This window comes from Salvelinus alpinus, chromosome 25, assembly GCF_045679555.1.
Source record: "Salvelinus alpinus chromosome 25, SLU_Salpinus.1, whole genome shotgun sequence".
Classification (NCBI taxonomy): domain Eukaryota; kingdom Metazoa; phylum Chordata; class Actinopteri; order Salmoniformes; family Salmonidae; genus Salvelinus; species Salvelinus alpinus.
Window position 1 is genome coordinate 14,938,378 of NC_092110.1, and position 20,066 is coordinate 14,958,443.

Genomic DNA, 20,066 nt, shown 5'->3' on the forward strand with positions numbered 1-20,066 from the left:
GAGAGGAGGAATGAGCCAATTGTAAACTGGGGATTATTAGGTGATCATGATGGTTTGAGGAACAGATTGAGAATTTAGCCAGGACACCGGGGTTAACACCCCTACTCCTACGATAAGTGCCATGGGATCTTTAATGACCTCAGAGAGTCAGGAGACCCGTTTTAACGTCCCATCCGAAAGACAGCACCCTACACAGGGCAGTGTGGAATTGGGATTTTTTTTAGACCAGAGGAAAGAGTGCCTCCTACTGGCCCTCCAACACCACTTCCAGCAGCATCTGGTCTCTCATCCAGGGACTGACCAGGACCAACCCTGCTTAGCTTCAGAAGCAAACCAGCAGTGGTATGCAGGGTGGTATGCTGCTGGCAATCTGTAATGGACTGTAGCACCTGCCACATGCGGCGGGTGTCGGAGGCTGTGTAATAGGATTCCACCTTGTTCCTATATTGTCATTTTGCTTGTTTGATGGCTCTGCGGGGGTCGTAGCAGGACTTCTTGCACTTGTTCGTGTCCTCAGCCGTAGCCTCAGGGTTGGATGCGATAGCCCTGTGTGCGGTAGCCCTGACCTTTAGCTTGGCGCCAACCTGTGTTAATTCAGGACTTTTGATTGAGGAAGCAGTGAACCTTCACTGTGGGGACAACGTCAGTGATGCATTTCCTAATGAAGCGGGTGACGGAGGTGGTTAGCTAGTCGATACTATTGGCGGAGTCACGGAACATATTCCAGTCAGTGCCAACAAAGTAGTCCTGTAGCATAGCCTCCAATTCGGGGGACCATTTCTCAATGGAGCGCATCATGGGTACTTCCTGTATAAACTTCTGCTTGTAGACAGGAAGCAGGTGATCTGATTTGCCAAAGGGAGAACAAGGGAAAGCCTTGTTTGACTGCTTGTGGGTAGAGCAACAGTGGTCTAGGACTTTATCGCCCCCAGTGGCGAAGGAGACGTGTTTATGGAAGCATTACGTTTCTTAGTGATGCAGAATTAAAATCACTGGCAACAAGAAAAGCAGCCTCCGGGTGCATAGTGTCCTGTTTGTTTATAGACTCGTACAGTGCATTATGTGCCAGCTTATTGTTTTTCATGTTCTATATATAGTTTTTCTTGTTCTGATGTGGAATATATACAGCAGTCACGATAACAGCTGAAAACCTTCTCGGAAGGTAGAAAGGTTGGCATTTGACCATCAAGCATTCCAAGACGGGTGAACAATGGGTCGAGGCTTCCACTGCGCTAGAGTCAGCACACCATTTGCTGTTGATGAAAAGGCATAGCTCTCCCCTCTCAATTTCTCTGAATCCAATGTCCTGTCTGCTCGGTGAATGGATAATCCATCGAGTTAGATAGCCATGGGGGGTATCTTTACCAAAAGCCATGTTTCAGAAAAGCAGAGAATATTGCAGTTACGAGAGTCCAGTTGATAGCAAATCCATGATCAGGGGTCCTCCATCTTATTATCAAGAGACTGTACATCGGTTTTCCCTTCGCCTTAATCTCGCCAGGGCTCCCCTTCTCCTGCCTCTTTTTGGATTAAACGAAAATTGGGTCAGAATTACACAAAGAGCACAGGGTCGAAGTTGAAGTCGGAATTGGGGTTAGTAACTGCCGTTCTGATGTTCAAAAGTTATTGTCAATCTTAAGAAATTATAAAAATAATCACAAAATAGCAGTTGGGTCGGAGATCACAAGATGGCAGTCATACAGTACAGTGCCATCTTGTATTGCCCTCTTCGGTTGCGAGCCAACCTGAACTCACTGCGCAATTTGCAAGTTTCTTAGTTAAAACAAACTCTGAAAAAGAGAGCTGACATCCTTTTACAAGGTAGATGTACTGAGCCCCTTGAACTAGTGGCGTGTCCAGGGGGTGGCCCAGGGTGGCCACGCCACAATCTGATATATGTTTGGCCTCCCCAGTGCACACCCCAGAAATTCTGAGATCTGATAGGTCGTCTCTGAAAATATTAATACATTTGACCAAGACGTGAGAAAGCATCCTAACGAAAGCATCCGGAGAAAGCACTTTGTAGGCTGAATGTCATTACACTTACGGGGTTTGTAATAGATATCCCTATCCATTCAAATGGCAGGTGCCCAGCGCACTGTTCGGATGCTGCACTTATTTGGAGTACAGTAGACGAACGTGTGCAGGTAACCTACTTAACCTACCTTTTGAAGTGATTTGTTTGACAATCAGATGAAAACTTCATGGTTGTGTTCATGACACATTAAAAGGTAATACATTTTTATATTACATCTTTACTATAAAGCACATCAAAAAATGTGTGCACACATTGAAGGTCCCGTGAGAAAATGACTCCCCCCACCGAATGTCATGGGTACAAACCGCACTCTGGATGGCAGTTTCAAGTGAATTTACTGCTGTATGCTAATACCCTTATATAAAATCCTGACCTTGAATGCAAATACTGTAACAATACTTTTTGGAATTGATTTATCAAATCAAATCAAGCTTTATTTATACAGTAAATTTCAAACATGGAATGCAACGCATTGTGCTTCACAGGAAACACAAATAAAACAAGGAAAATAAAAACCTAAATATTTTCTACACAACGAGGATAAAAAACAAAATAATAAAAAAAACAGAATGACTAAAAAGCCCCTAATGAAAAAGATAAAAAAATGTGTGTTTTAAGATCGCTTTAAATATTCATGATTTATTTGAACAGGGAAATGTACCAAACCTAAGCTGAAGCATTTAATGCATTGAACCATCATAATTATATTGAAAAAACCCACCTTGCATCTATTAAGGTTCAAAATGTTATGGCCCCCCTAAACTGGGTCTGTGCCCCACCTCCACCTTGTCTCAGGGCATTTCGTATTATTCTATATGTAAATCGGAGACACTCCATATAAGGGAAGATACCTAGTCAGTTGTCCAATAATGTATTCAACTGAAATGTGTCTTCCGCATTTAACCCAACCCCTCTGAATCAGAGAGGTGCCGGGGGCTGCTTTAATTGACATCCACAGCGAACAGTGGGTTAACTGCCTTGCTCAGAACAACAGATTTTTACCTTGTCAGCTCACGGATTCAATCCAACAACCTTTCAGTTACTGACCCAATGCTCTAACCACTAGGCTACCATATAGTATGCTAAGTTTTGTATGGTATGTATTAATTTGTGGATGTCCATCGGCCATTTCATATGTTATGTTACAAATTACAATTTGGATATGTTACGAATTTTTTAAAAGTGCAATATGTTACGAATTTGCTGAACGTATGATATGTTACGAATTGTAGCTAGGTGGCTAACATTAATGAGGCTATGGGTTAGAAGTTAGGGTTAAGGTAAAGTTTAGGAGTTAGGTTAAAGGGTTGAGGTTAGGATTAGGGAAGGGTTAGCTTACATGCTAAGTAGTTGAAAAGTTGCTAATTAGCTAAAATGCTCAAGTTGTCCGTGGTCAGATTCAAACTCACAACCTTTGGGTTGCTAGACATTCATGTTACCATACCAAATGTAACATATCACACTCATTTGAGTGTCCCGAATGTACTTTTACTGTGTTACGTCTAGTCTATGAGACCAGGCTGCGCAGCTTGGCCACCCTATTCAAAAATATTCTGGACACACCACTGCCTTAAAGTTGTTGAATGGAATACTTAGCTGACCTTCAGCTCTGTACAACAGATTTTGCAATTGTTTCATAAACATGTTTGGTTTATGCTTCCTGTTTATATAGTCTGTGGAAGTGGAGAGGACATTAAAATAGGATGGCTGGAGCTGAACCATCTCCGCCTGCTGGTGATCCTCAGTCTCAAGCGCTGTAGGCAATGGCATCTCTCCCAGCTCGCTCTTTCTTTCCCTGTATCTCCCGCCACCACTCTCTAACAGACATACACAGGCCGTCATTGTAAATAAGAATTTGTTCTAAGCTGACTTGCCTAGTTAGATAAAGGTTAAATTAAAATAAGAAAAGCAATACTTAGTAATCAAACTTAATGTACAAAGTTCTCCAGACCAAAGCTCCTCTATAGATAGATGTCCTTTCTCCTTCTGTGTGACTCCTTCATTCATATCCCCATAGCAATTTCAACTATTCACTAAAGAACCCACAGAGGTCATTAAAACAGAGGGCTCCAGTATGGCATCCAAGGGGTTAAAGACAGCTACCAACATTTGTAGCTGGCTTGTAATTGTGAGGCCCAGCGAGCGAGCAGGCTGGAAAGGGGGGGCTGGCTAAGCACATATTTCAGCCAAGTGTTCACAGAGTGCCTTTCCGGCCTGCCATGTGGACTCAATGATGGCGTCCAGGGGAGTGCTGCGTTCCTATGAAATATGAAATCTGCTGCCAGCCCCGAGCAGGGACAGACCACCTGCAAGCAAGCGTGGCATGCGGCGAACGAGGGGATCGGATGTTCCCCAGCAGACACACGCACACACAAACAGTTGCACACTCACAGAAATGATCTAAAAATTTCCCAAGCACAGATGCATGAACATAGACACACTAAACTTGAAAAGCATGTAGGGTGTACAAGTTATTCACATATTCACTGCTACTGCATGCATTCTAAATACCAACATGAAGTCACAAAGATACCTCCATTACTGTTGAATATATAGCTTTGTATTACCCTTCTCTAACTGCTGATAGTGTGACCAATCTCAGCGATACACAGCTGTGTCACATATGTCAGAGAGGTGACAGGACACACACAATCTGGATGAGCTGAACTGACCCTTCACACCCCTTACAGGGTTTCTGACCGCTCTGGCCTTAGGAGTACAAGTACATTGTGGCATGCAAAGTGCAAGGACCCTTCATCTCACAAACTCAAAGGTGGGTATACACAAAACGACCAACAGCTGAAAACAACGACCAAGAAAATAAGAAAAAGAACAGCACACGGAATGTCCAGAACACCGTGGAAGGAATTTAAGCCTTTTTGGAAAGGTGGCCAAGAAGATGACGGGTGCTTGGCGAAGGCCGTCCGTTTACACATTGTGCGGGCGGCCTCCAGCCTCGCCCGCCCAGATGTGCCTTTGTTTATGTGGAGCAGCGATCCTGACAGCCGGCCTGAGAATGCTCCAAGCAAACAGTGGAGGGCGCCGCCGTGGCCACCACTTCGCTGGGAGAAACCAACCACTCTGGTTTTATCCTATTGTTTGCGGTTAACTACAGGTTCAAGCTCAGTTAGAGGTATTAGAACCATTAGAAGTAAAACAAAACAAACAAATTATCCCTTTGATGATTGTTTTGGGCGGTTGATAGGCTTAGTTCACTCCAAAACCAAGGTGTCTTACCAAGTTCTCCAACCTAAAGTTTAAACCAACTGTCACAACCCTATAGTAACCCCCTGTATCAAATAACTTATCTGTTCAACTCCATCACCCCACTGACTGACCATCCCTGCCCTCTGTGACTCAAGCCAGATTGATATAGGACTGCTGAGACTGTGCCCATTGAATTCAAAAGAATCCTCTATGGCATGCTACATTGCTTTTGTAACTTTAAATACTAGGAAACTCGAAAACGTTGGACAAACTAACCGGTAATAGTAGTTATACACGTTCCGCGTTCAACCAGTTAGCAAGTCGGACATTACCGAGTTCCTGAGTTCCGATTTAGCACTTGAACGCGAAATTAGTCATTGATGTAAACGGTAAATTTAATGCATTTCTAAAAGCTCCACAAAATACTACTCATATGTTGTTTTGAATTAATTTCTTAACAAAAAATGTCACATGTTCTCAATGCAAAGTTAAGTCAACGCACAATTAAATCCACTTAAAATTAATTACGACGTTCCTGTGACAACATACTGTAAACATGGCAAAACATTTCCTCTGATGTCACAACTTTCAATCCCACAATTCAGCGTGGCAGAGCCGGTTTTTTCAAGGCATCATGGCGGATCCCAGAGACAAGGGACTTCAAGATTACAGAAAGAAATTGCTTGAGCACAAAGAAATTGATGGACGCTTGAAAGAATGTATGTATCGTTTCTGTCAATAGCCAGGCTTTTACAGCCACAACAACTGTCCATGTAGCTTTGTCATCATAATGTAACCCTCTCCAGTTACCTAGCTAGACTAACATAGCTATAGTAGCCTTGAAAATGAGTTCAACGCCAGGTTATTTATACTAAACTGTCTAGTGTGTAACTGTTCATGTACCTTTTATTTATGCAGTGTTTAGGAACAAGCTAGTTTTATAACGTTAGTTAGCTAGCTAACTAGCTAGTGTTAGCTGACTTGGTCGACCAGATGATGATGATGATGATGATGATGACAGCCTGTGTGATGGTACACACGTAGTCAGTGTCAATCATTGTTTTTGTTTGTCTTTACAGTGCGTGAACAACTGAGAGAACAGACAAAACAGTATGAAAAATCAGAAAATGATCTGAAAGCTCTACAAAGTGTTGGACAGGTGACTGCAAATTTAATCCCAAATCATCAGAAGCCTTGATATAAGTTTTATTTTATTTACAAAGGCCTCTCTTGACTCCTCTCTAGATTGTTGGTGAGGTCCTGAAGCAGCTAACAGAGGAAAAATGTAAGTCCTAAATTATAATGAAAATCCCTATGCTGTATATGATGTTGTTTTGTTGAATCTACCGCTAGGCCTACATGGATGAAAACGTTTAAATGTTCCTACTAGCTTGCATTGACTATATAGTGTGTAACGTGGGGTTTTCTTCTATCCTTTCGTGGAATTAAGTCATTGTCAAAGCAACCAATGGCCCACGATATGTGGTTGGATGCAGACGGCAGGTAGGTCAAAACCCTAAGCCACAACAAAATATTTACAAACAACATTGCAACTTGTATTTCACTTCCCATTTCATATTGATTATGCTTGAGGTGCCAACCTTATATTTTGTCACCCAGCTGGATAAGGCTATGCTCAAACCTGGTACTAGAGTTGCATTGGATATGACCACTCTGACTATCATGAGGTGAGTTGGTATACTCTCCCAAGTCTATAATGCCTTTTACTATTTCATATGTTTATCAAGCAAAACACCATTGTATTGTGTTAGCCTGCATCTGACTTTCTGCAACAGTCTCCCTATTGAAAGCATTTTAAGTAAAACAAATTATATATATTCTGCTTATAAGACATCTCCATGACCTATATAATCCGTAAGAACAAAGGCACACTGTGATGACATATTGGTGTGCTGTTCCCCCTTGCAGGTACCTTCCCAGAGAGGTGGACCCCCTTGTGTACAACATGTCTCATGAAGACCCTGGCAGCGTCTCCTACTCTGAGATCGGAGGCTTGGCTGAGCAGATCAGAGAGCTCAGAGAGGTTAGTGAGGCACATACACACACTTTATCCATACAGGACAGAGTTAGCTTTTTCTGGAGGCTTTTTGTCATTTGGGAAAAGTCCGCCCTCTCTCCTCCGTGACCCGGAAACCGATAAGTGGTTGAGGAGAGTGTCAATTCGTTACTAGGAAAATGGTCCTCACCTCGATAGACTCCTTTTGGCGAGGAAGCACAAGTTTATCCTACCTGAGTCCTTCGCGGAAGAGTTTTGAAATCTGATACACTGCCTTTTTAATCAGCTATTGTTTTCTCGAAAGAAAAAAGCATGCAAACATTTAAAAAGGATATGCTACTTATCCTTTTATCTATAAAATGTTTTGCACAACTAGCTAAATGTTTTTTTTATCACTTTATACATTTATTTTGGGATTCCACCCTGTAAACTTAATTTGCCTGATGAGTCTCACTTCATACAAGTGTATTTTTCTCCTTATTCCCTCTACTTGCCACCTCTCCTCATTTTAAATGGAGGCCAGAGAGGAGGGAGGATGCAGGAGTTGAGCAAATAAAATTGAGCGTGCGGAAGATATTTATGGTCCAATTGTGAGAGGGATGGATGGTGATGCATTTTGCTACACCAACAATAACATATGCTGAACATGTTTGTGACAGATAACATTTGATTTGAAAATGTTGTTTCAGGTGATTGAGCTGCCTCTGACCAACCCTGAGCTCTTCCTGAGGGTGGGCATTATCCCCCCTAAAGGCTGCCTGCTCTACGGACCCCCAGGTGAGGAGATCAACTGGCCTGGTTCTCTGATAGCACTACATGTTAGCCTGAGGGCTGCTTTCCAGAAGCCAGTAGTATGTGCTTTATAATTTACTGTATTTTCTTTTCATGCTTTTCAGGAACTGGAAAGACACTTTTGGCCAGAGCAGTTGCTAGCCAGCTTGACTGCAATTTTCTAAAGGTGGTGTCCAGCTCCATAGTGGACAAGTACATTGGTGAGAGCGCTAGGCTGATCCGAGAGATGTTCAACTATGCCAGGGACCACCAGCCCTGCATCATCTTCATGGATGAGATCGATGCCATAGGTACATGAACTAGAGCTACAGAATATAGAAATCAACAAACTGACTGAACAATAGAGTTCCAGACACACACACACGAGTCTTTGTCTGTTTAACAGGTGGTCGTCGTTTCTCTGAGGGGACGTCTGCAGACAGAGAAATCCAGAGGACACTGATGGAGGTGAGTCTCTCAACAGAGAACAACCATAAGCTTAACTGCACACAAAGTACTACCAAAGATGGTTTAGTATGAAGATACACTACCATTCAAAAGTCTGGCGTCACTTAGAAATGTCCTTGTTTTTGAAAGAAAAGCAACAAAAAAATTGTCCATTAAAAGAACATCAAATTGATCAGAAATACAGTGTAGACATTGTTAATGTTGTTGTAAAAGACAATTGTAGCTGGAAATGGCTGATTTAAAAAAATTAAAAAAAACTTTTTATTTTTATGGAATATCGACATAGGCGTACAGAGGCCCTAGAAGGCCAGTATCCAGGAGTCGTCTCTTCACTGTTGACGTTGAGACTGGTGTTTTGCGGGTACTATTTAATGAAGCTGCCAGTTGAGGACTTGTGAGGTGTCTGGTTCTCAAACTAGACACTCTAATGTACTTGTCCTCTTGCTCAGTTGTGCACCGGGGCCTCCCACTCCTCTTTTATATTCTGGTTAGAGCCAGTTTGCGCTGTACTGTGAAGTGAGTAGTACACAGCGTTGTACGAGATCTTCAGTTTCTTGGCAATTTCTCGCATGCAATAGCCTTCATTTCTCAGAACAAGAACAGACTGATGAGTTTCAGGAGAAAGTTCTTTGTTTCTAGCCATTTTGAGCCTATAATCGAACCCACAAATGCTGATGCTCCAGATACTCAACTAGTCTAAAGGAGGCCAGTTTTATTGCTTCTTTAATCAGAACAACAGTTTTCAGCTGTGCTAACATAATTGCAAAAGGGTTTTCTAATGATCAATTCGCCTTTTAAAATGATGAACTTGGCTTAGCCAACACAACATGCTATTGGAACACAGGAGTGATGGTTGCTGATAATTGGCCTCTGTACGCCTATGTAGATATTCAATTAAAAATCAGCAGTCTCTAGCTACAATGGTCATTTACAACATTAACATTGTCTACACTGTATTTCTGATCAATTTGATGTGATTTTAATGGACAAAAAATGTGCTTTTCTTTCAAAAACAAAGACATTTCTAAGTGACCCCAAACTTTTGAACGGCAGTGTATGTAGAAACTGCTTCCCTGATAGAAATCCCAGATCACGCTTGTAGGCGATGTCATGGCAACGTTGGCTAGCTAAGCTCATGCGCAGAAACGCATCATCGGGTCTAATGGTCGTCTCGCGCCGACCTGCGCATGTGGAGGCCGTCAAATCAAAGGCACTCCTTCGATGTAAAGTTGTTTTTGACTAAAATGAAAACGTGTCAGTTTGTCACTTTCACAAGGTTGGAGTAAAAACATATTCAGCTACTTAAAGAATAACTTTCATGAAAAAACATGTTTTTCATCCAAGACCAGATGTCTTAGTTATAGTGAAACTAGTGAATTCTAGTTTTCATTTTCACAGTTTGTTGCAAAGGTAATATTTTAGTAGTAGTAAATCTAGTCTTTTTGTTCCTAGCGGGTCAACTCTATCATTGAAATTGTGGTGTAGAGGCACCTTGAAGGTACCTCTGTCATCTCAATGGAGGGGTTGGATATGAAATAAACTCCCTTCTGGATGTGCTGGGTGGTACCACCTCAAGGCTCACTATAAAAGCAGGTGACATCGCACCTTATTTGGCAGTGGTCTAGGTAAGTGGAGTGTGCCAATAGATTTGGCATGATGCTATGAGGATTAGCCGTTTTATATTCATATCCATCGTAAAAAGAAATAGATGCCAAATTTTTTTCCCAACAGCGGACTCCGCTAAGAAAGTTTGCTTATACAGTAGTTCAGTGGTTGTGAGTTCTAATCCCACATGGGGCAGATAGTGTCTTGTATTATTATACTTTTTTAATCCTTTATTTACAATGTTCATCCCATGCCCACACACTTCTAATTTTGAAAAGTGAAAGCATACTTGTGAGAGGGGTCACCCTGGCACTAGTGGAAGTTTTTTTAATATATATACAGTACCCAAGACTGATCTATGAGTTAATTTGACCATTGGAAAAGAGCTACTGTGTAAATACTGCAATGCGCTTTCAATTGAATTGAGCCCCTAATCTTCATTTTTAAGGTGGGGATTGCACTTTTCTTCCCAACACAATACCGCAATAAATGTGAGTCCACAGTTCAGAGATTGTTTTTGCACCTGATGAGAGATTCAAATTTAACACCGCAAGTAGCAATAGATGTCAGGAACTCTGTGCCTTACCACTGTGAGAACTGTCCGGAGCCATAATTGCTCACAATGCACATACTTTTTTTTATCAGAGCATGCCAGCAGATTTCTGGTAAGTATGCTTTAGTGAGAAAGTGTTGGGATCAGTTACAACTACATTTATCCACCCCCAAAACTCCTATATTTGAGCAATTCCCTCCACCCACAACTTCTCACCTGAATGCATTTTTTTGTTTTTGTTTTAAGGGGTTGTGCCAAGGCTGAAATTGGGGTTCAGGTATCCTGTAAGTCATTTGCTCGAATATAGGTTGTGCCTTTTTAGATTGAGAAAAAAAAAATTGAACTAAGGAAGAAATTTTCTCTTCTCTCATTGACTTCTGCTTTGCAATCGTTCCCGGAAGTGTTGGGCTTCTGGGTTAGAAACTCTGTGGTAATACTCATATTATTGAGCCTCAAAGTGTTAAAGGCTAAACCTGTAAACACTTGGTTTTATCAGCCAATTAAGACTGACGATGCTAACTTTTTCATCTGTCCTGTCTAGCTGCTGAACCAAATGGATGGCTTTGACACCCTGCACAGAGTGAAGATGATCATGGCCACCAACCGTCCGGACACGCTGGACCCTGCCCTTCTAAGGCCAGGGAGACTGGACCGCAAGATCCGTATGTTTCCTCTCGAGACTTTTAACTATCCTGGTTTGAGAAGCATAGATAATCATGTTGCAAAAACCTTTGGTCCTGGTTCCATTTCAGCACCTAGTCACTTCCCCAAAGGGCCAGGGCAAGTGGCTGAAAAGTAACTAGGACTTGGTAAATGACAAGGAACAGCAGAACTCTTAACTTCTGGCTTTGTCTTTACAGACATCGAACTGCCCAATGAGCAGGCTCGGATGGACATTCTGAAGATACACTCTGGACCAATCACTAAGCATGGAGAGATGGGTGAGTTTAGGTACTGGATAGTGTGCTGTGGATGTGACATAATTTTGTGATGAAATGAAGTTGCATGTTGGGAATTTCATGGTGGGCTGTAACTTGAATTTCTTTGCAGATTACGAGGCCATTGTGAAGTTGTCTGATGGATTTAATGGAGCTGATTTAAGGAACGTGTGCACTGAAGCAGGTTAGTAACCTATCCAATACACTTTATAACTGTATATTTTACATCTTAAAAACAAGCCATTCACTCAGTCTGTTCCTATATTAGGGTTTGCACAAGGTGCTTAAAGTACTTGAATTTGGCACTCTGAAATTCACGTACTAGAATACCTTGAAAATCTGTCATTTTCTCAAGTTGCTACTTTTTTAATTTTGATTTATTTAACCTTTATTTAACCAGGTAGGCATTTGTAACTGTGACCTGTCCAAGATAAAGCCAAGCAGTGTGACACAGACAACAACACAGAGTTACACATGGAGTAAACAATAAACAAGCCAATAACACAATAAACAAGTCAATGACACAGTAGAAAAAATAAAGTCTATATACAGTGTGTGCAAAAGGCATGAGGAGGTAGGCAATAAATAGGCCATAGGAGTGAATAATTACAATTTAGCAGATTAACACTGGAGTGATAAATGAGCAGATGATGATGTGCAAGTAGAGATACTGGTGTGCAAAAGAGCAGAAAAGTAAATAAAATAAAAACAGTATGGGGATGAGGTAGGTAGATTGGGTGGGCTATTTACAGATGGACTATGTATAGCTGCAGCGATCGGTTAGCTGCTCAGATAGTTGATGTTTAAAGTTGGTGAGGGAAATAAGTCTCCAACTTCAGCAATTTTTTTATTATTTTTTGTTGTTGTTTTTTTTGCAATTCGTTCCAGTCATTGGCAGCAGAGAACTGGAAGGAAAGGTGGCCAAATGAGGTGTTGGCTTTGGGGATGATCAGTGAGATATACCTGCTGGAATGTGTGCTACGGGTGGGTGTTGTTATCGTGACCAGTGAACTGAAATAAGGCGGAGCTTTACCTAGCATAAACTTATAGATGACCTGGAGCCAGTGGGTCTGGCGACGAATATGTAGCGAGGGCCAGCCGACTAGAGCATATAGGTCGCAGTGGTGGGTGGTATAAGGTGATTTGGTAACAAAATGGATGGCACTGTGATAGACTGCATCCAGTTTGCTGAGTAGAGTGTTGGAAGCTATTTTGTAGATGACATTGCCGAAGTCGAGGATCGGTAGGATAGTCAGTTTCACTAGGGTAAGTTTGGCAGCGTGAGTGAAGGAGGCTTTGTTGCGAAATAGAAAGCCGATTCTAGATTTGATTTTGGATTGAAGATGTTTAATATGAGTCTGGAAGGAGAGTTTACAGTCTAGCCAGACACCTAGGTATTTATAGTTGTCCACATATTCTAGGTCGGAACCGTCCAGGGTGGTGATGCTAGTCGGGCGGGCGGGTGCGGGCAGCGAACGGTTGAAAAAGCATGCATTTGGTTTTACTAGCGTTTAAGAGCAGTTGGAGGCCACGGAAGGAGTGTTGTATGGCATTGAAGCTTGTTTGGAGGTTAGTTAGCACAGTGTCCAAGGAAGGGCCAGACGTATACAGAATGGTGTCGTCTGCGTAGAGGTGGATCAGGGAATAGCCCGCAGCAAGAGCGACATCATTGATATATACAGAGAAAAGAGTCGGCCCGAGAATTGAACCCTGTGTTACCCCCATAGAGACTGCCAGAGGTCCGGACAACATGCCCTCCGATTTGACACACTGAGCTCTGTCTGCAAAGTAGTTGGTGAACCAGGCGAGGCAGTCATTAGAAAAACCAAGGCTATTGAGTCTGCCGATAAGAATACGGTGATTGACAGAGTCGAAAGCCTTGCCCAGGTCGATGAAGACGGCTGCACAGTACTGCCTTTTATCGATGGCGGTTATGATATCGTTTAGTACCTTGAGCGTGGCTGAGGTGCACCCGTGACCGGCTCGGAAGCCGGATTGCACAGCGGAGAAGGTACGGTGGGATTCGAAATGGTCAGTGATCTGTTTATTAACTTGGCTTTCGAAGACTTTAGGCAGGGCAGGATGGATATAGGTCTGTAACAGTTTGGGTCTAGGGTGTCACCCCCCTTGAAGAGGGGGATGACCGCGGCAGCTTTCCAATCTTTACGGATCTCGGACGATACGAAAGAGAGGTTGAACAGGCTGGTAATGGGGGTTGCAACAATGGCGGCGGATAGTTTTAGAAAGAGAGGGTCCAGATTGTCTAGCCCAGCTGATTTGTACGGGGCCAGGTTTTGTAGCTCTTTCAGAACATCTGCTGTCTGGATTTGGGTGATGGAGAAGCTGGGAAGGCTTGGACGAGGAGCTGCGGGGGAGGCGGAGCTGTTGGCCGGAGTTGGAGTAGCCAGGAGGAAGGCATGGCCAGCCGTTGAGAAATGCTTATTGAAATCTTCGATTATCATGGATTTATCAGTGGTGACCATGTTACCTAGCCTCAGTGCAGTGGGCAGCTGGGAGGAGGTGCTCTTGTTCTCCATGGACTTTACAGTGTCCCAAATAGTTTTTAGAGTTAGAGCTACAGGATGTGAATTTCTGCTTGAAAAAAGCTAGCCTTTGCTTTCCTGACTGACTGTGTGTATTGGTTCCTGACTTCCCTGAAAAGTTGCATATCGTGGGGACTATTCGATGCTATTGGAGTCCGCCACAGGATGTTTTTGTGCTGGTCAAGGGCAGTCAGGTCTGGAGTGAACCAAGGGCTATATCTGTTCTTAGTTCTGCATTTTTTGAACGGGGCATGCTTATCTAAGATGGTGAGGAAATTACTTTTAAAGAATGACCAGGCATCCTCGACTGACGGGATGAGGTCGATATCCTTCCAGGATACCCGGGCCAGGTCGATTAGAAAGGCCTGCTCGCAAAAGTGTTTTAGGGAACGTTTGACAGTGATGAGGGGTGGTCGTTTGACCGCGGACCCATAGCGGAGACAGGCAATGAGGCAGTGATCGCTGAGATCCTGATTGAAAACAGTGGAGGTGTATTTGGAGGGCAAGTTGGTCAGGATAATGTCTATGAGGGTGCCCATGTTTATGGATTTAGGGTTGTACCTGGTGGGTTCCTTGATGATTTGTGTGAGATTGAGGGCATCTAGCTTAGATTGTAGGACTGCCGGGGTGTTAAGCATATCCCAGTATAGGTCACCTAACAGAACGAGCTCTGAAGCTAGATGGGGGGCGATCAATTCACAAATGGTGTCCAGGGCACAGCTGGGAGCGGAGGGGGGTCGATAGCAGGCGGCAACAGTGAGAGACTTATTTCTGGAGAGGTTAATTTTTTTAATAGAAGTTCAAACTGTTTGGGTATAGACCTGGAGAGTATGACAGAACTTTGCAGAGTAAAGTACTTGAAGAGTACTTGAATTAAAATGAGGAGAACAGAGAACTATCAAATGTGTTAATATGAAAAATATTAGAAAAATGTATGGGTCTTCCAAATTAATTTCCGGGCAGACTACCGAGTTTTATTTCCGCACGTGTTTCGCGCTCTGGATGCCAGGCTAGCTTGCTCATTCCACCTACACTGCCACTCAGCCAAGCAGGTACAGAACTGACTGATTAGGCGCTGCCAAATGTCACATCGATAGCCAGGCAAATGTAGATTCAAACTTGCCTGCAGGATATTGATGTTTCTGAATGGGTTTTGCCAGACCTAACCAGGGATGTAGTGGAGGGTGAACGCCGTTTACACCATTATTTGGGAAATATCGTTTACTCACCTTTTTGTTAATGATCATTTACCCACTTATTGCGTTCCCAGCGTTGATCACCGCTCTGAAGGCTTCTTGATCAGAGTTCTAATCTTGCCTACCTCTGCGAACGAGGGGAATCATAAATTATTCATGTATGCTTGTTATGTTCGTCTGCTACCCCGGATTTGCCTTGTTAGCAGCACATTCATTCGCCACTCTGTCCAGCGGGAAACTCCTCCCACGACATAGGTCGAGAGGTGAAACGAACTACCTCAGCCCAGACCTACTGTGGCAAGTAGCAGAGAGACGTCACTGACAGTGACAATTATTTTAACAACCCTTGACTTCAACAGACATCCCCCAAACAAACCAACCCCTGACTCTCAGCGAATGAGTGTACAACTGGTAAATTGTCGCTGATATTTCAGTCAGATGTCTAGCTAGGTAGCGCAAGGGCTCCGGCTATTAGCCAGGCAGCTAACTATAACTACCTGGCTGGAAGGATGAAGTTAGAAGCTAATGTTGAACGAAGCCTGACCATTAGCATGAGCAGTTGACTGAAATTAAGGTAGCTATAATCAAAAGATGGGCTACTATAAGTTATCATAACAAAATGTATTTTCTTTATTGAGAGTAGTGAGACAGACAGTGGTGTGTCAGGCTGTAATGAAGGAGGTAAAGGAGATGCACAGAGAGAGGAAGCATTGACGCGAGCAGGGAGTGAGGTTAAGCCTTGATCACACCGACAGCATCATTGCATTTTGGTACACCAGAAGTACTGTACATTCATTTCCAATGGGACGCTGCGTTTGACTTGCAGCATTGCGTTGCAGAGGCAGTTGCAGTGCGTTCTGTGTAGTGCATACCTTGGATTTATCGAATGTATGCATAAACGGCTTGACAGAAATGGTAGCAGAAGGTGAATGTTGAACTTTTGTTGTACACACGTCCAGATGATGCTGCGTACCAATTGCTCAATCACGCTGTAGGTGTGATTGAGGTGTTAGTAGTACAGTGGTTCCCAAACTAGGGGGTCCAATTTGTAAGTCGCTCTGGATAAGAGCGTCTGCTAAATGACTTAAATGTAAATGTCCGGGACCCATGTGTGGTCCGTGACCCATGTGTGGTCCGTGACCCATGTGTGATCCGTGACCCATGTGTGGTCCGTGACCCATGTGTGGTCCGGGACCCATGTGGGGTCCCCTAAAATGTAAATAGGGTCCTGAGAGTCTTTAATCTTATCAAACACATTCACAACTTCTTTCTCTTCAAATGGGTATAGAATACAACATTTTAGAGTCAACTAAGGGTCTTCTCCACTGTCAGAATTCATTTTCATGTCTGTGTTGGGACAGCCTGTGGGACCTAACATTTTGTGAATTATAAAGACAATTTTAAATATAAAGACAATATATTATGTACACTGAACAAAAATATAAATGCAACAATTTCAAAGATTTTACTGAGTTACAGTTCATATGAGGAAATCAGTCAACATCATCAGTCCTGACTTACCACTTGTGTATGTAGTGAAACACGTATTATTGAGTAGAACTTTTTAAGGTAGTAATGAATAGTAATTATTATTATTTTTTTTTTTCTTGAGGTTGTGGCGATATACTGTCATCTGTTGGCGACTAGAAACAATTTCATAATATGACCTATTACAAGTATATACAGTTGAAGTCGGACGTTTACATACACCTTAGCCAAATACATTTATACTCCGTTTTTCACAATTCCTGACATTTAATCCATGTAAAAATTCCCTGTCTTAGGTCAGTTAGGATCACCACTTTATTTTAAGAATGTGAAATGTCAGAATAATAATAGAGAGAATGATTTATTTCAGCTTTTATTTCTTTCATCACATTCCCAGTGGGTCAGAAGTTTACATACACTCAATTAGTATTTGGTAGCGTTGTCTTTAAATTGTTTAACTTTGGTCAAATGTTTCAGGTAGCCTTCCACAAGCTTCCCACAATAAGTTGGGTGAATTTTGGCCCATTCCTCCTGACAGAGCTGGTGTAACTGAGTCAGGTTTGTAGGCCTCCTTGCTCGTACACGCTTTTTCAGTTCTGCCCACAGATTTTCTATGGGATTGAGGTCAGGGCTTTGTGATGGCCACTCTAATACCTTGACTTTGTTGTCCTTAAGCCATTTTGTCACAACTTTGGAAGTATGCTTGGGGTCATTGTCCATTTGGAAGACCCATTTACGACCAAGCTTTAACTTCCTGACTGATGTCTTGAGATGTTGCTTCAATATATCCACATAATTGTCCATTCTCATGATGCCATCTATTTTGTGAAGTGCACCAGTCCCTCCTGCAGCAAAGCACCCCCACAACATGATGCTGCCACCCCCGTGCTTCACGGTTGGGATGGTGTTCTTTGGCTTGCAAACCTCCCCCTTTTTCCTCCAAACATAACGATGGTCATTATGGCCAAACAGTTCTATTTTTATTTCATCAAACCAGAGGACATTTCTCCAAAAGTACAATCTTTGTCCCCATGTGCAGTTGCAAACCGTAGTCTGGCTTTTTTATGGTGGGTTTGAAGCAGTGGCTTCTTCCTTGCTGAGCGGCCTTTCAGGTTATGTCGATACAGGACTCGTTTTACTGTGGATATAGATACTTTTGTACGTGTTTCCTCCAGCATCTTCACAAGGTCCTTTGCTGTTGTTCTGGGATTGATTTGCACTTTTTGCACAAAAGTAGTCTTTAGGAGACAGAACGCGTCTCCTTCCTGAGCGGTATGACGGCTACGTGGTCCCATGGTGTTTATACTTGCGCACTATTGTTTGTACAGATGAACATGGTACCTTCAGGCATTCAGAAATTGAACCAGACTGGTGGAGGTCTACAATTTTATTTTTTAGGTCTTGGCTGATTTCTTTTGATTTTCCCATGAAAGCCATGACATCATTTTCTGGAATTTTCCCAAGCTGTTTGAAGGCACAGTCAACTTAGTGTATGTAAACTTCTGACCCACTGGAATTGTGATACAGTGAAATAATCTGTCTGTAAACAACTGTTGGAAAAATTACTTGTGTCATGCACAAAGTAGATGTCCTAACCGACTTGCCAAAACTATAGTTTGCTAACAAGACATTTGTGGAGTGGTTGAAAACAAGTTTTAATGACTCCAACCCAAGTGTATGTAAACTTCCGACTTCAACTGTATTAGTGCTCCAAGAAGTACTTGAAAGTCCTTGAGTTTGACTTGTCACAGTCTGTATGAACCCTGCTATGTGTGTTTCCCAGGTATGTTTGCAATCCGTGCTGACCATGAGTATGTGACCCAGGAAGATTTCATGAAAGCTGTTCGCAAGGTTGCAGATTCTAAGAAACTGGAATCCAAGCTGGACTACAAGCCTTTATGATAGTACCACCAACCAACCTATCAGGAGATATATGGTAATTTGAGTCTGGAAAGAGTAAAGGAAGAGACGACAAAAGCAAACATATTTGTGTTTTTACTGTATTCCAAATGTATATTTCAAAGACATCATTTTAGACGTTTATTTAATACAGACTTATGTGGTGAAATATATGGTTTGGTTTTTATTTTCGTATTTTGCATAAGAATACATATTTAAATAAACTGTCAACCATCTTATGTCCAATCATATGATTCTCTTAATGCCCATTCAGAGGTTACTGAGTAATACACCAGTCAGTGTAAAATATCCTTATGTATTTTTGGAATTCAGAGTCAGAACCACAGATGTACTTTTCATTTTTGCATTCGACAGTTTCACTAGTCTGATTCAAGAAATGGTTGAGATTTATGGCTGACTTTGTACCATATTAAAGTTATCGTCATAACTCCACTAAATGGTGGAGAAGCCAAAATGGAAATTTCTGACTTAAAGGGGCAAATTGTATTTGCCACAAACATTTTTAGACTTAGAAATTATTGATATGTACCCATTGACTCTTGAAGAATATAACTTATAAATGCCTCATGAGCTTAGTTCAACTGTCGTACCCCATCAGAACCCAAAATATAAGCTTGTTTTACTCATGTTTTTAAACAAAGTAAAGGTAAACAAACACTATATAGCCTCAACATGGATACAACTATAATTTTGATATCATGGAAGGTCAGTCCTTGCATCCATAGCTTTGTCTATGAATTTGAGCGGTTACATTTCTGCAGCCCCATCCCTCAGCATTTTACAGAAATAGCTGCGAGACACGCTTTGTTATTGTTTCAATTGCTGATTGCTGCTTTAAAATTAATCGTATCACTACAGGTTAATGTGCCTTGTCGTTAACTGTAAATGTCTTCACTGGCAAGCACAAAAATGTTCCTTCTGTCTTTGATGTTGAATTTCAGAAAAGATGCCCCTCTAAAACTACTGCTGCAATAAAAATGTCACCCAATCAATATATATGCTGTCCCATTTCTTGATCCAAATAAGGTGTCGCATGATGGAAAAATAATAGCTCCAACATGCTTTCAATTAACTTCTTTCAGGTTATGGAAAACATAATCTAATGTGGGAACGCCATAAAGAGCTGTTTTGCGCCCGGTAAGGCAGCCACAGTGTTTGGTCGCAGCTTGTGTGTTTACTGTTCAAATTACTTTTGGATGTATGTAAATTGTCTTCTGTCTCTAAATGTTGTTTATCACTAGCTGCACCATATCACCAAGTAACATTCTGAGTATGTGTAAAAGTACAGTGCCTTCAGATAGTATTCATACCCCTTCATTTAT

The 20,066-nt window shown here is 42.1% G+C and overlaps 1 protein-coding gene across 2 annotated transcripts; it reads left to right on the top strand.

The window, feature by feature from the left end:
- The first annotated feature begins 5,792 nt into the window (after positions 1-5,792).
- Positions 5,793-19,738, top strand: LOC139553417 (26S proteasome regulatory subunit 10B). Of its 2 annotated transcripts, none has more exons than XM_071365716.1 (13): positions 5,793-5,964; positions 6,325-6,404; positions 6,491-6,530; positions 6,696-6,748; positions 6,866-6,933; positions 7,175-7,289; positions 7,952-8,039; positions 8,159-8,344; positions 8,440-8,501; positions 11,201-11,321; positions 11,520-11,600; positions 11,710-11,781; positions 18,608-19,738. In XM_071365716.1, exons 1-13 carry the CDS (start codon positions 5,880-5,882, stop codon positions 18,724-18,726), a joined length of 1,170 nt encoding a protein of 389 aa, XP_071221817.1. In that variant the 5' UTR covers positions 5,793-5,879; the 3' UTR covers positions 18,727-19,738. The 2 variants fall into 2 exon arrangements, with proteins under 2 accessions (XP_071221817.1, XP_071221818.1); XM_071365717.1 differs by having other exon boundaries at positions 5,803-5,964; positions 11,520-11,610.
- The last annotated feature ends 328 nt before the right edge of the window (positions 19,739-20,066 follow it).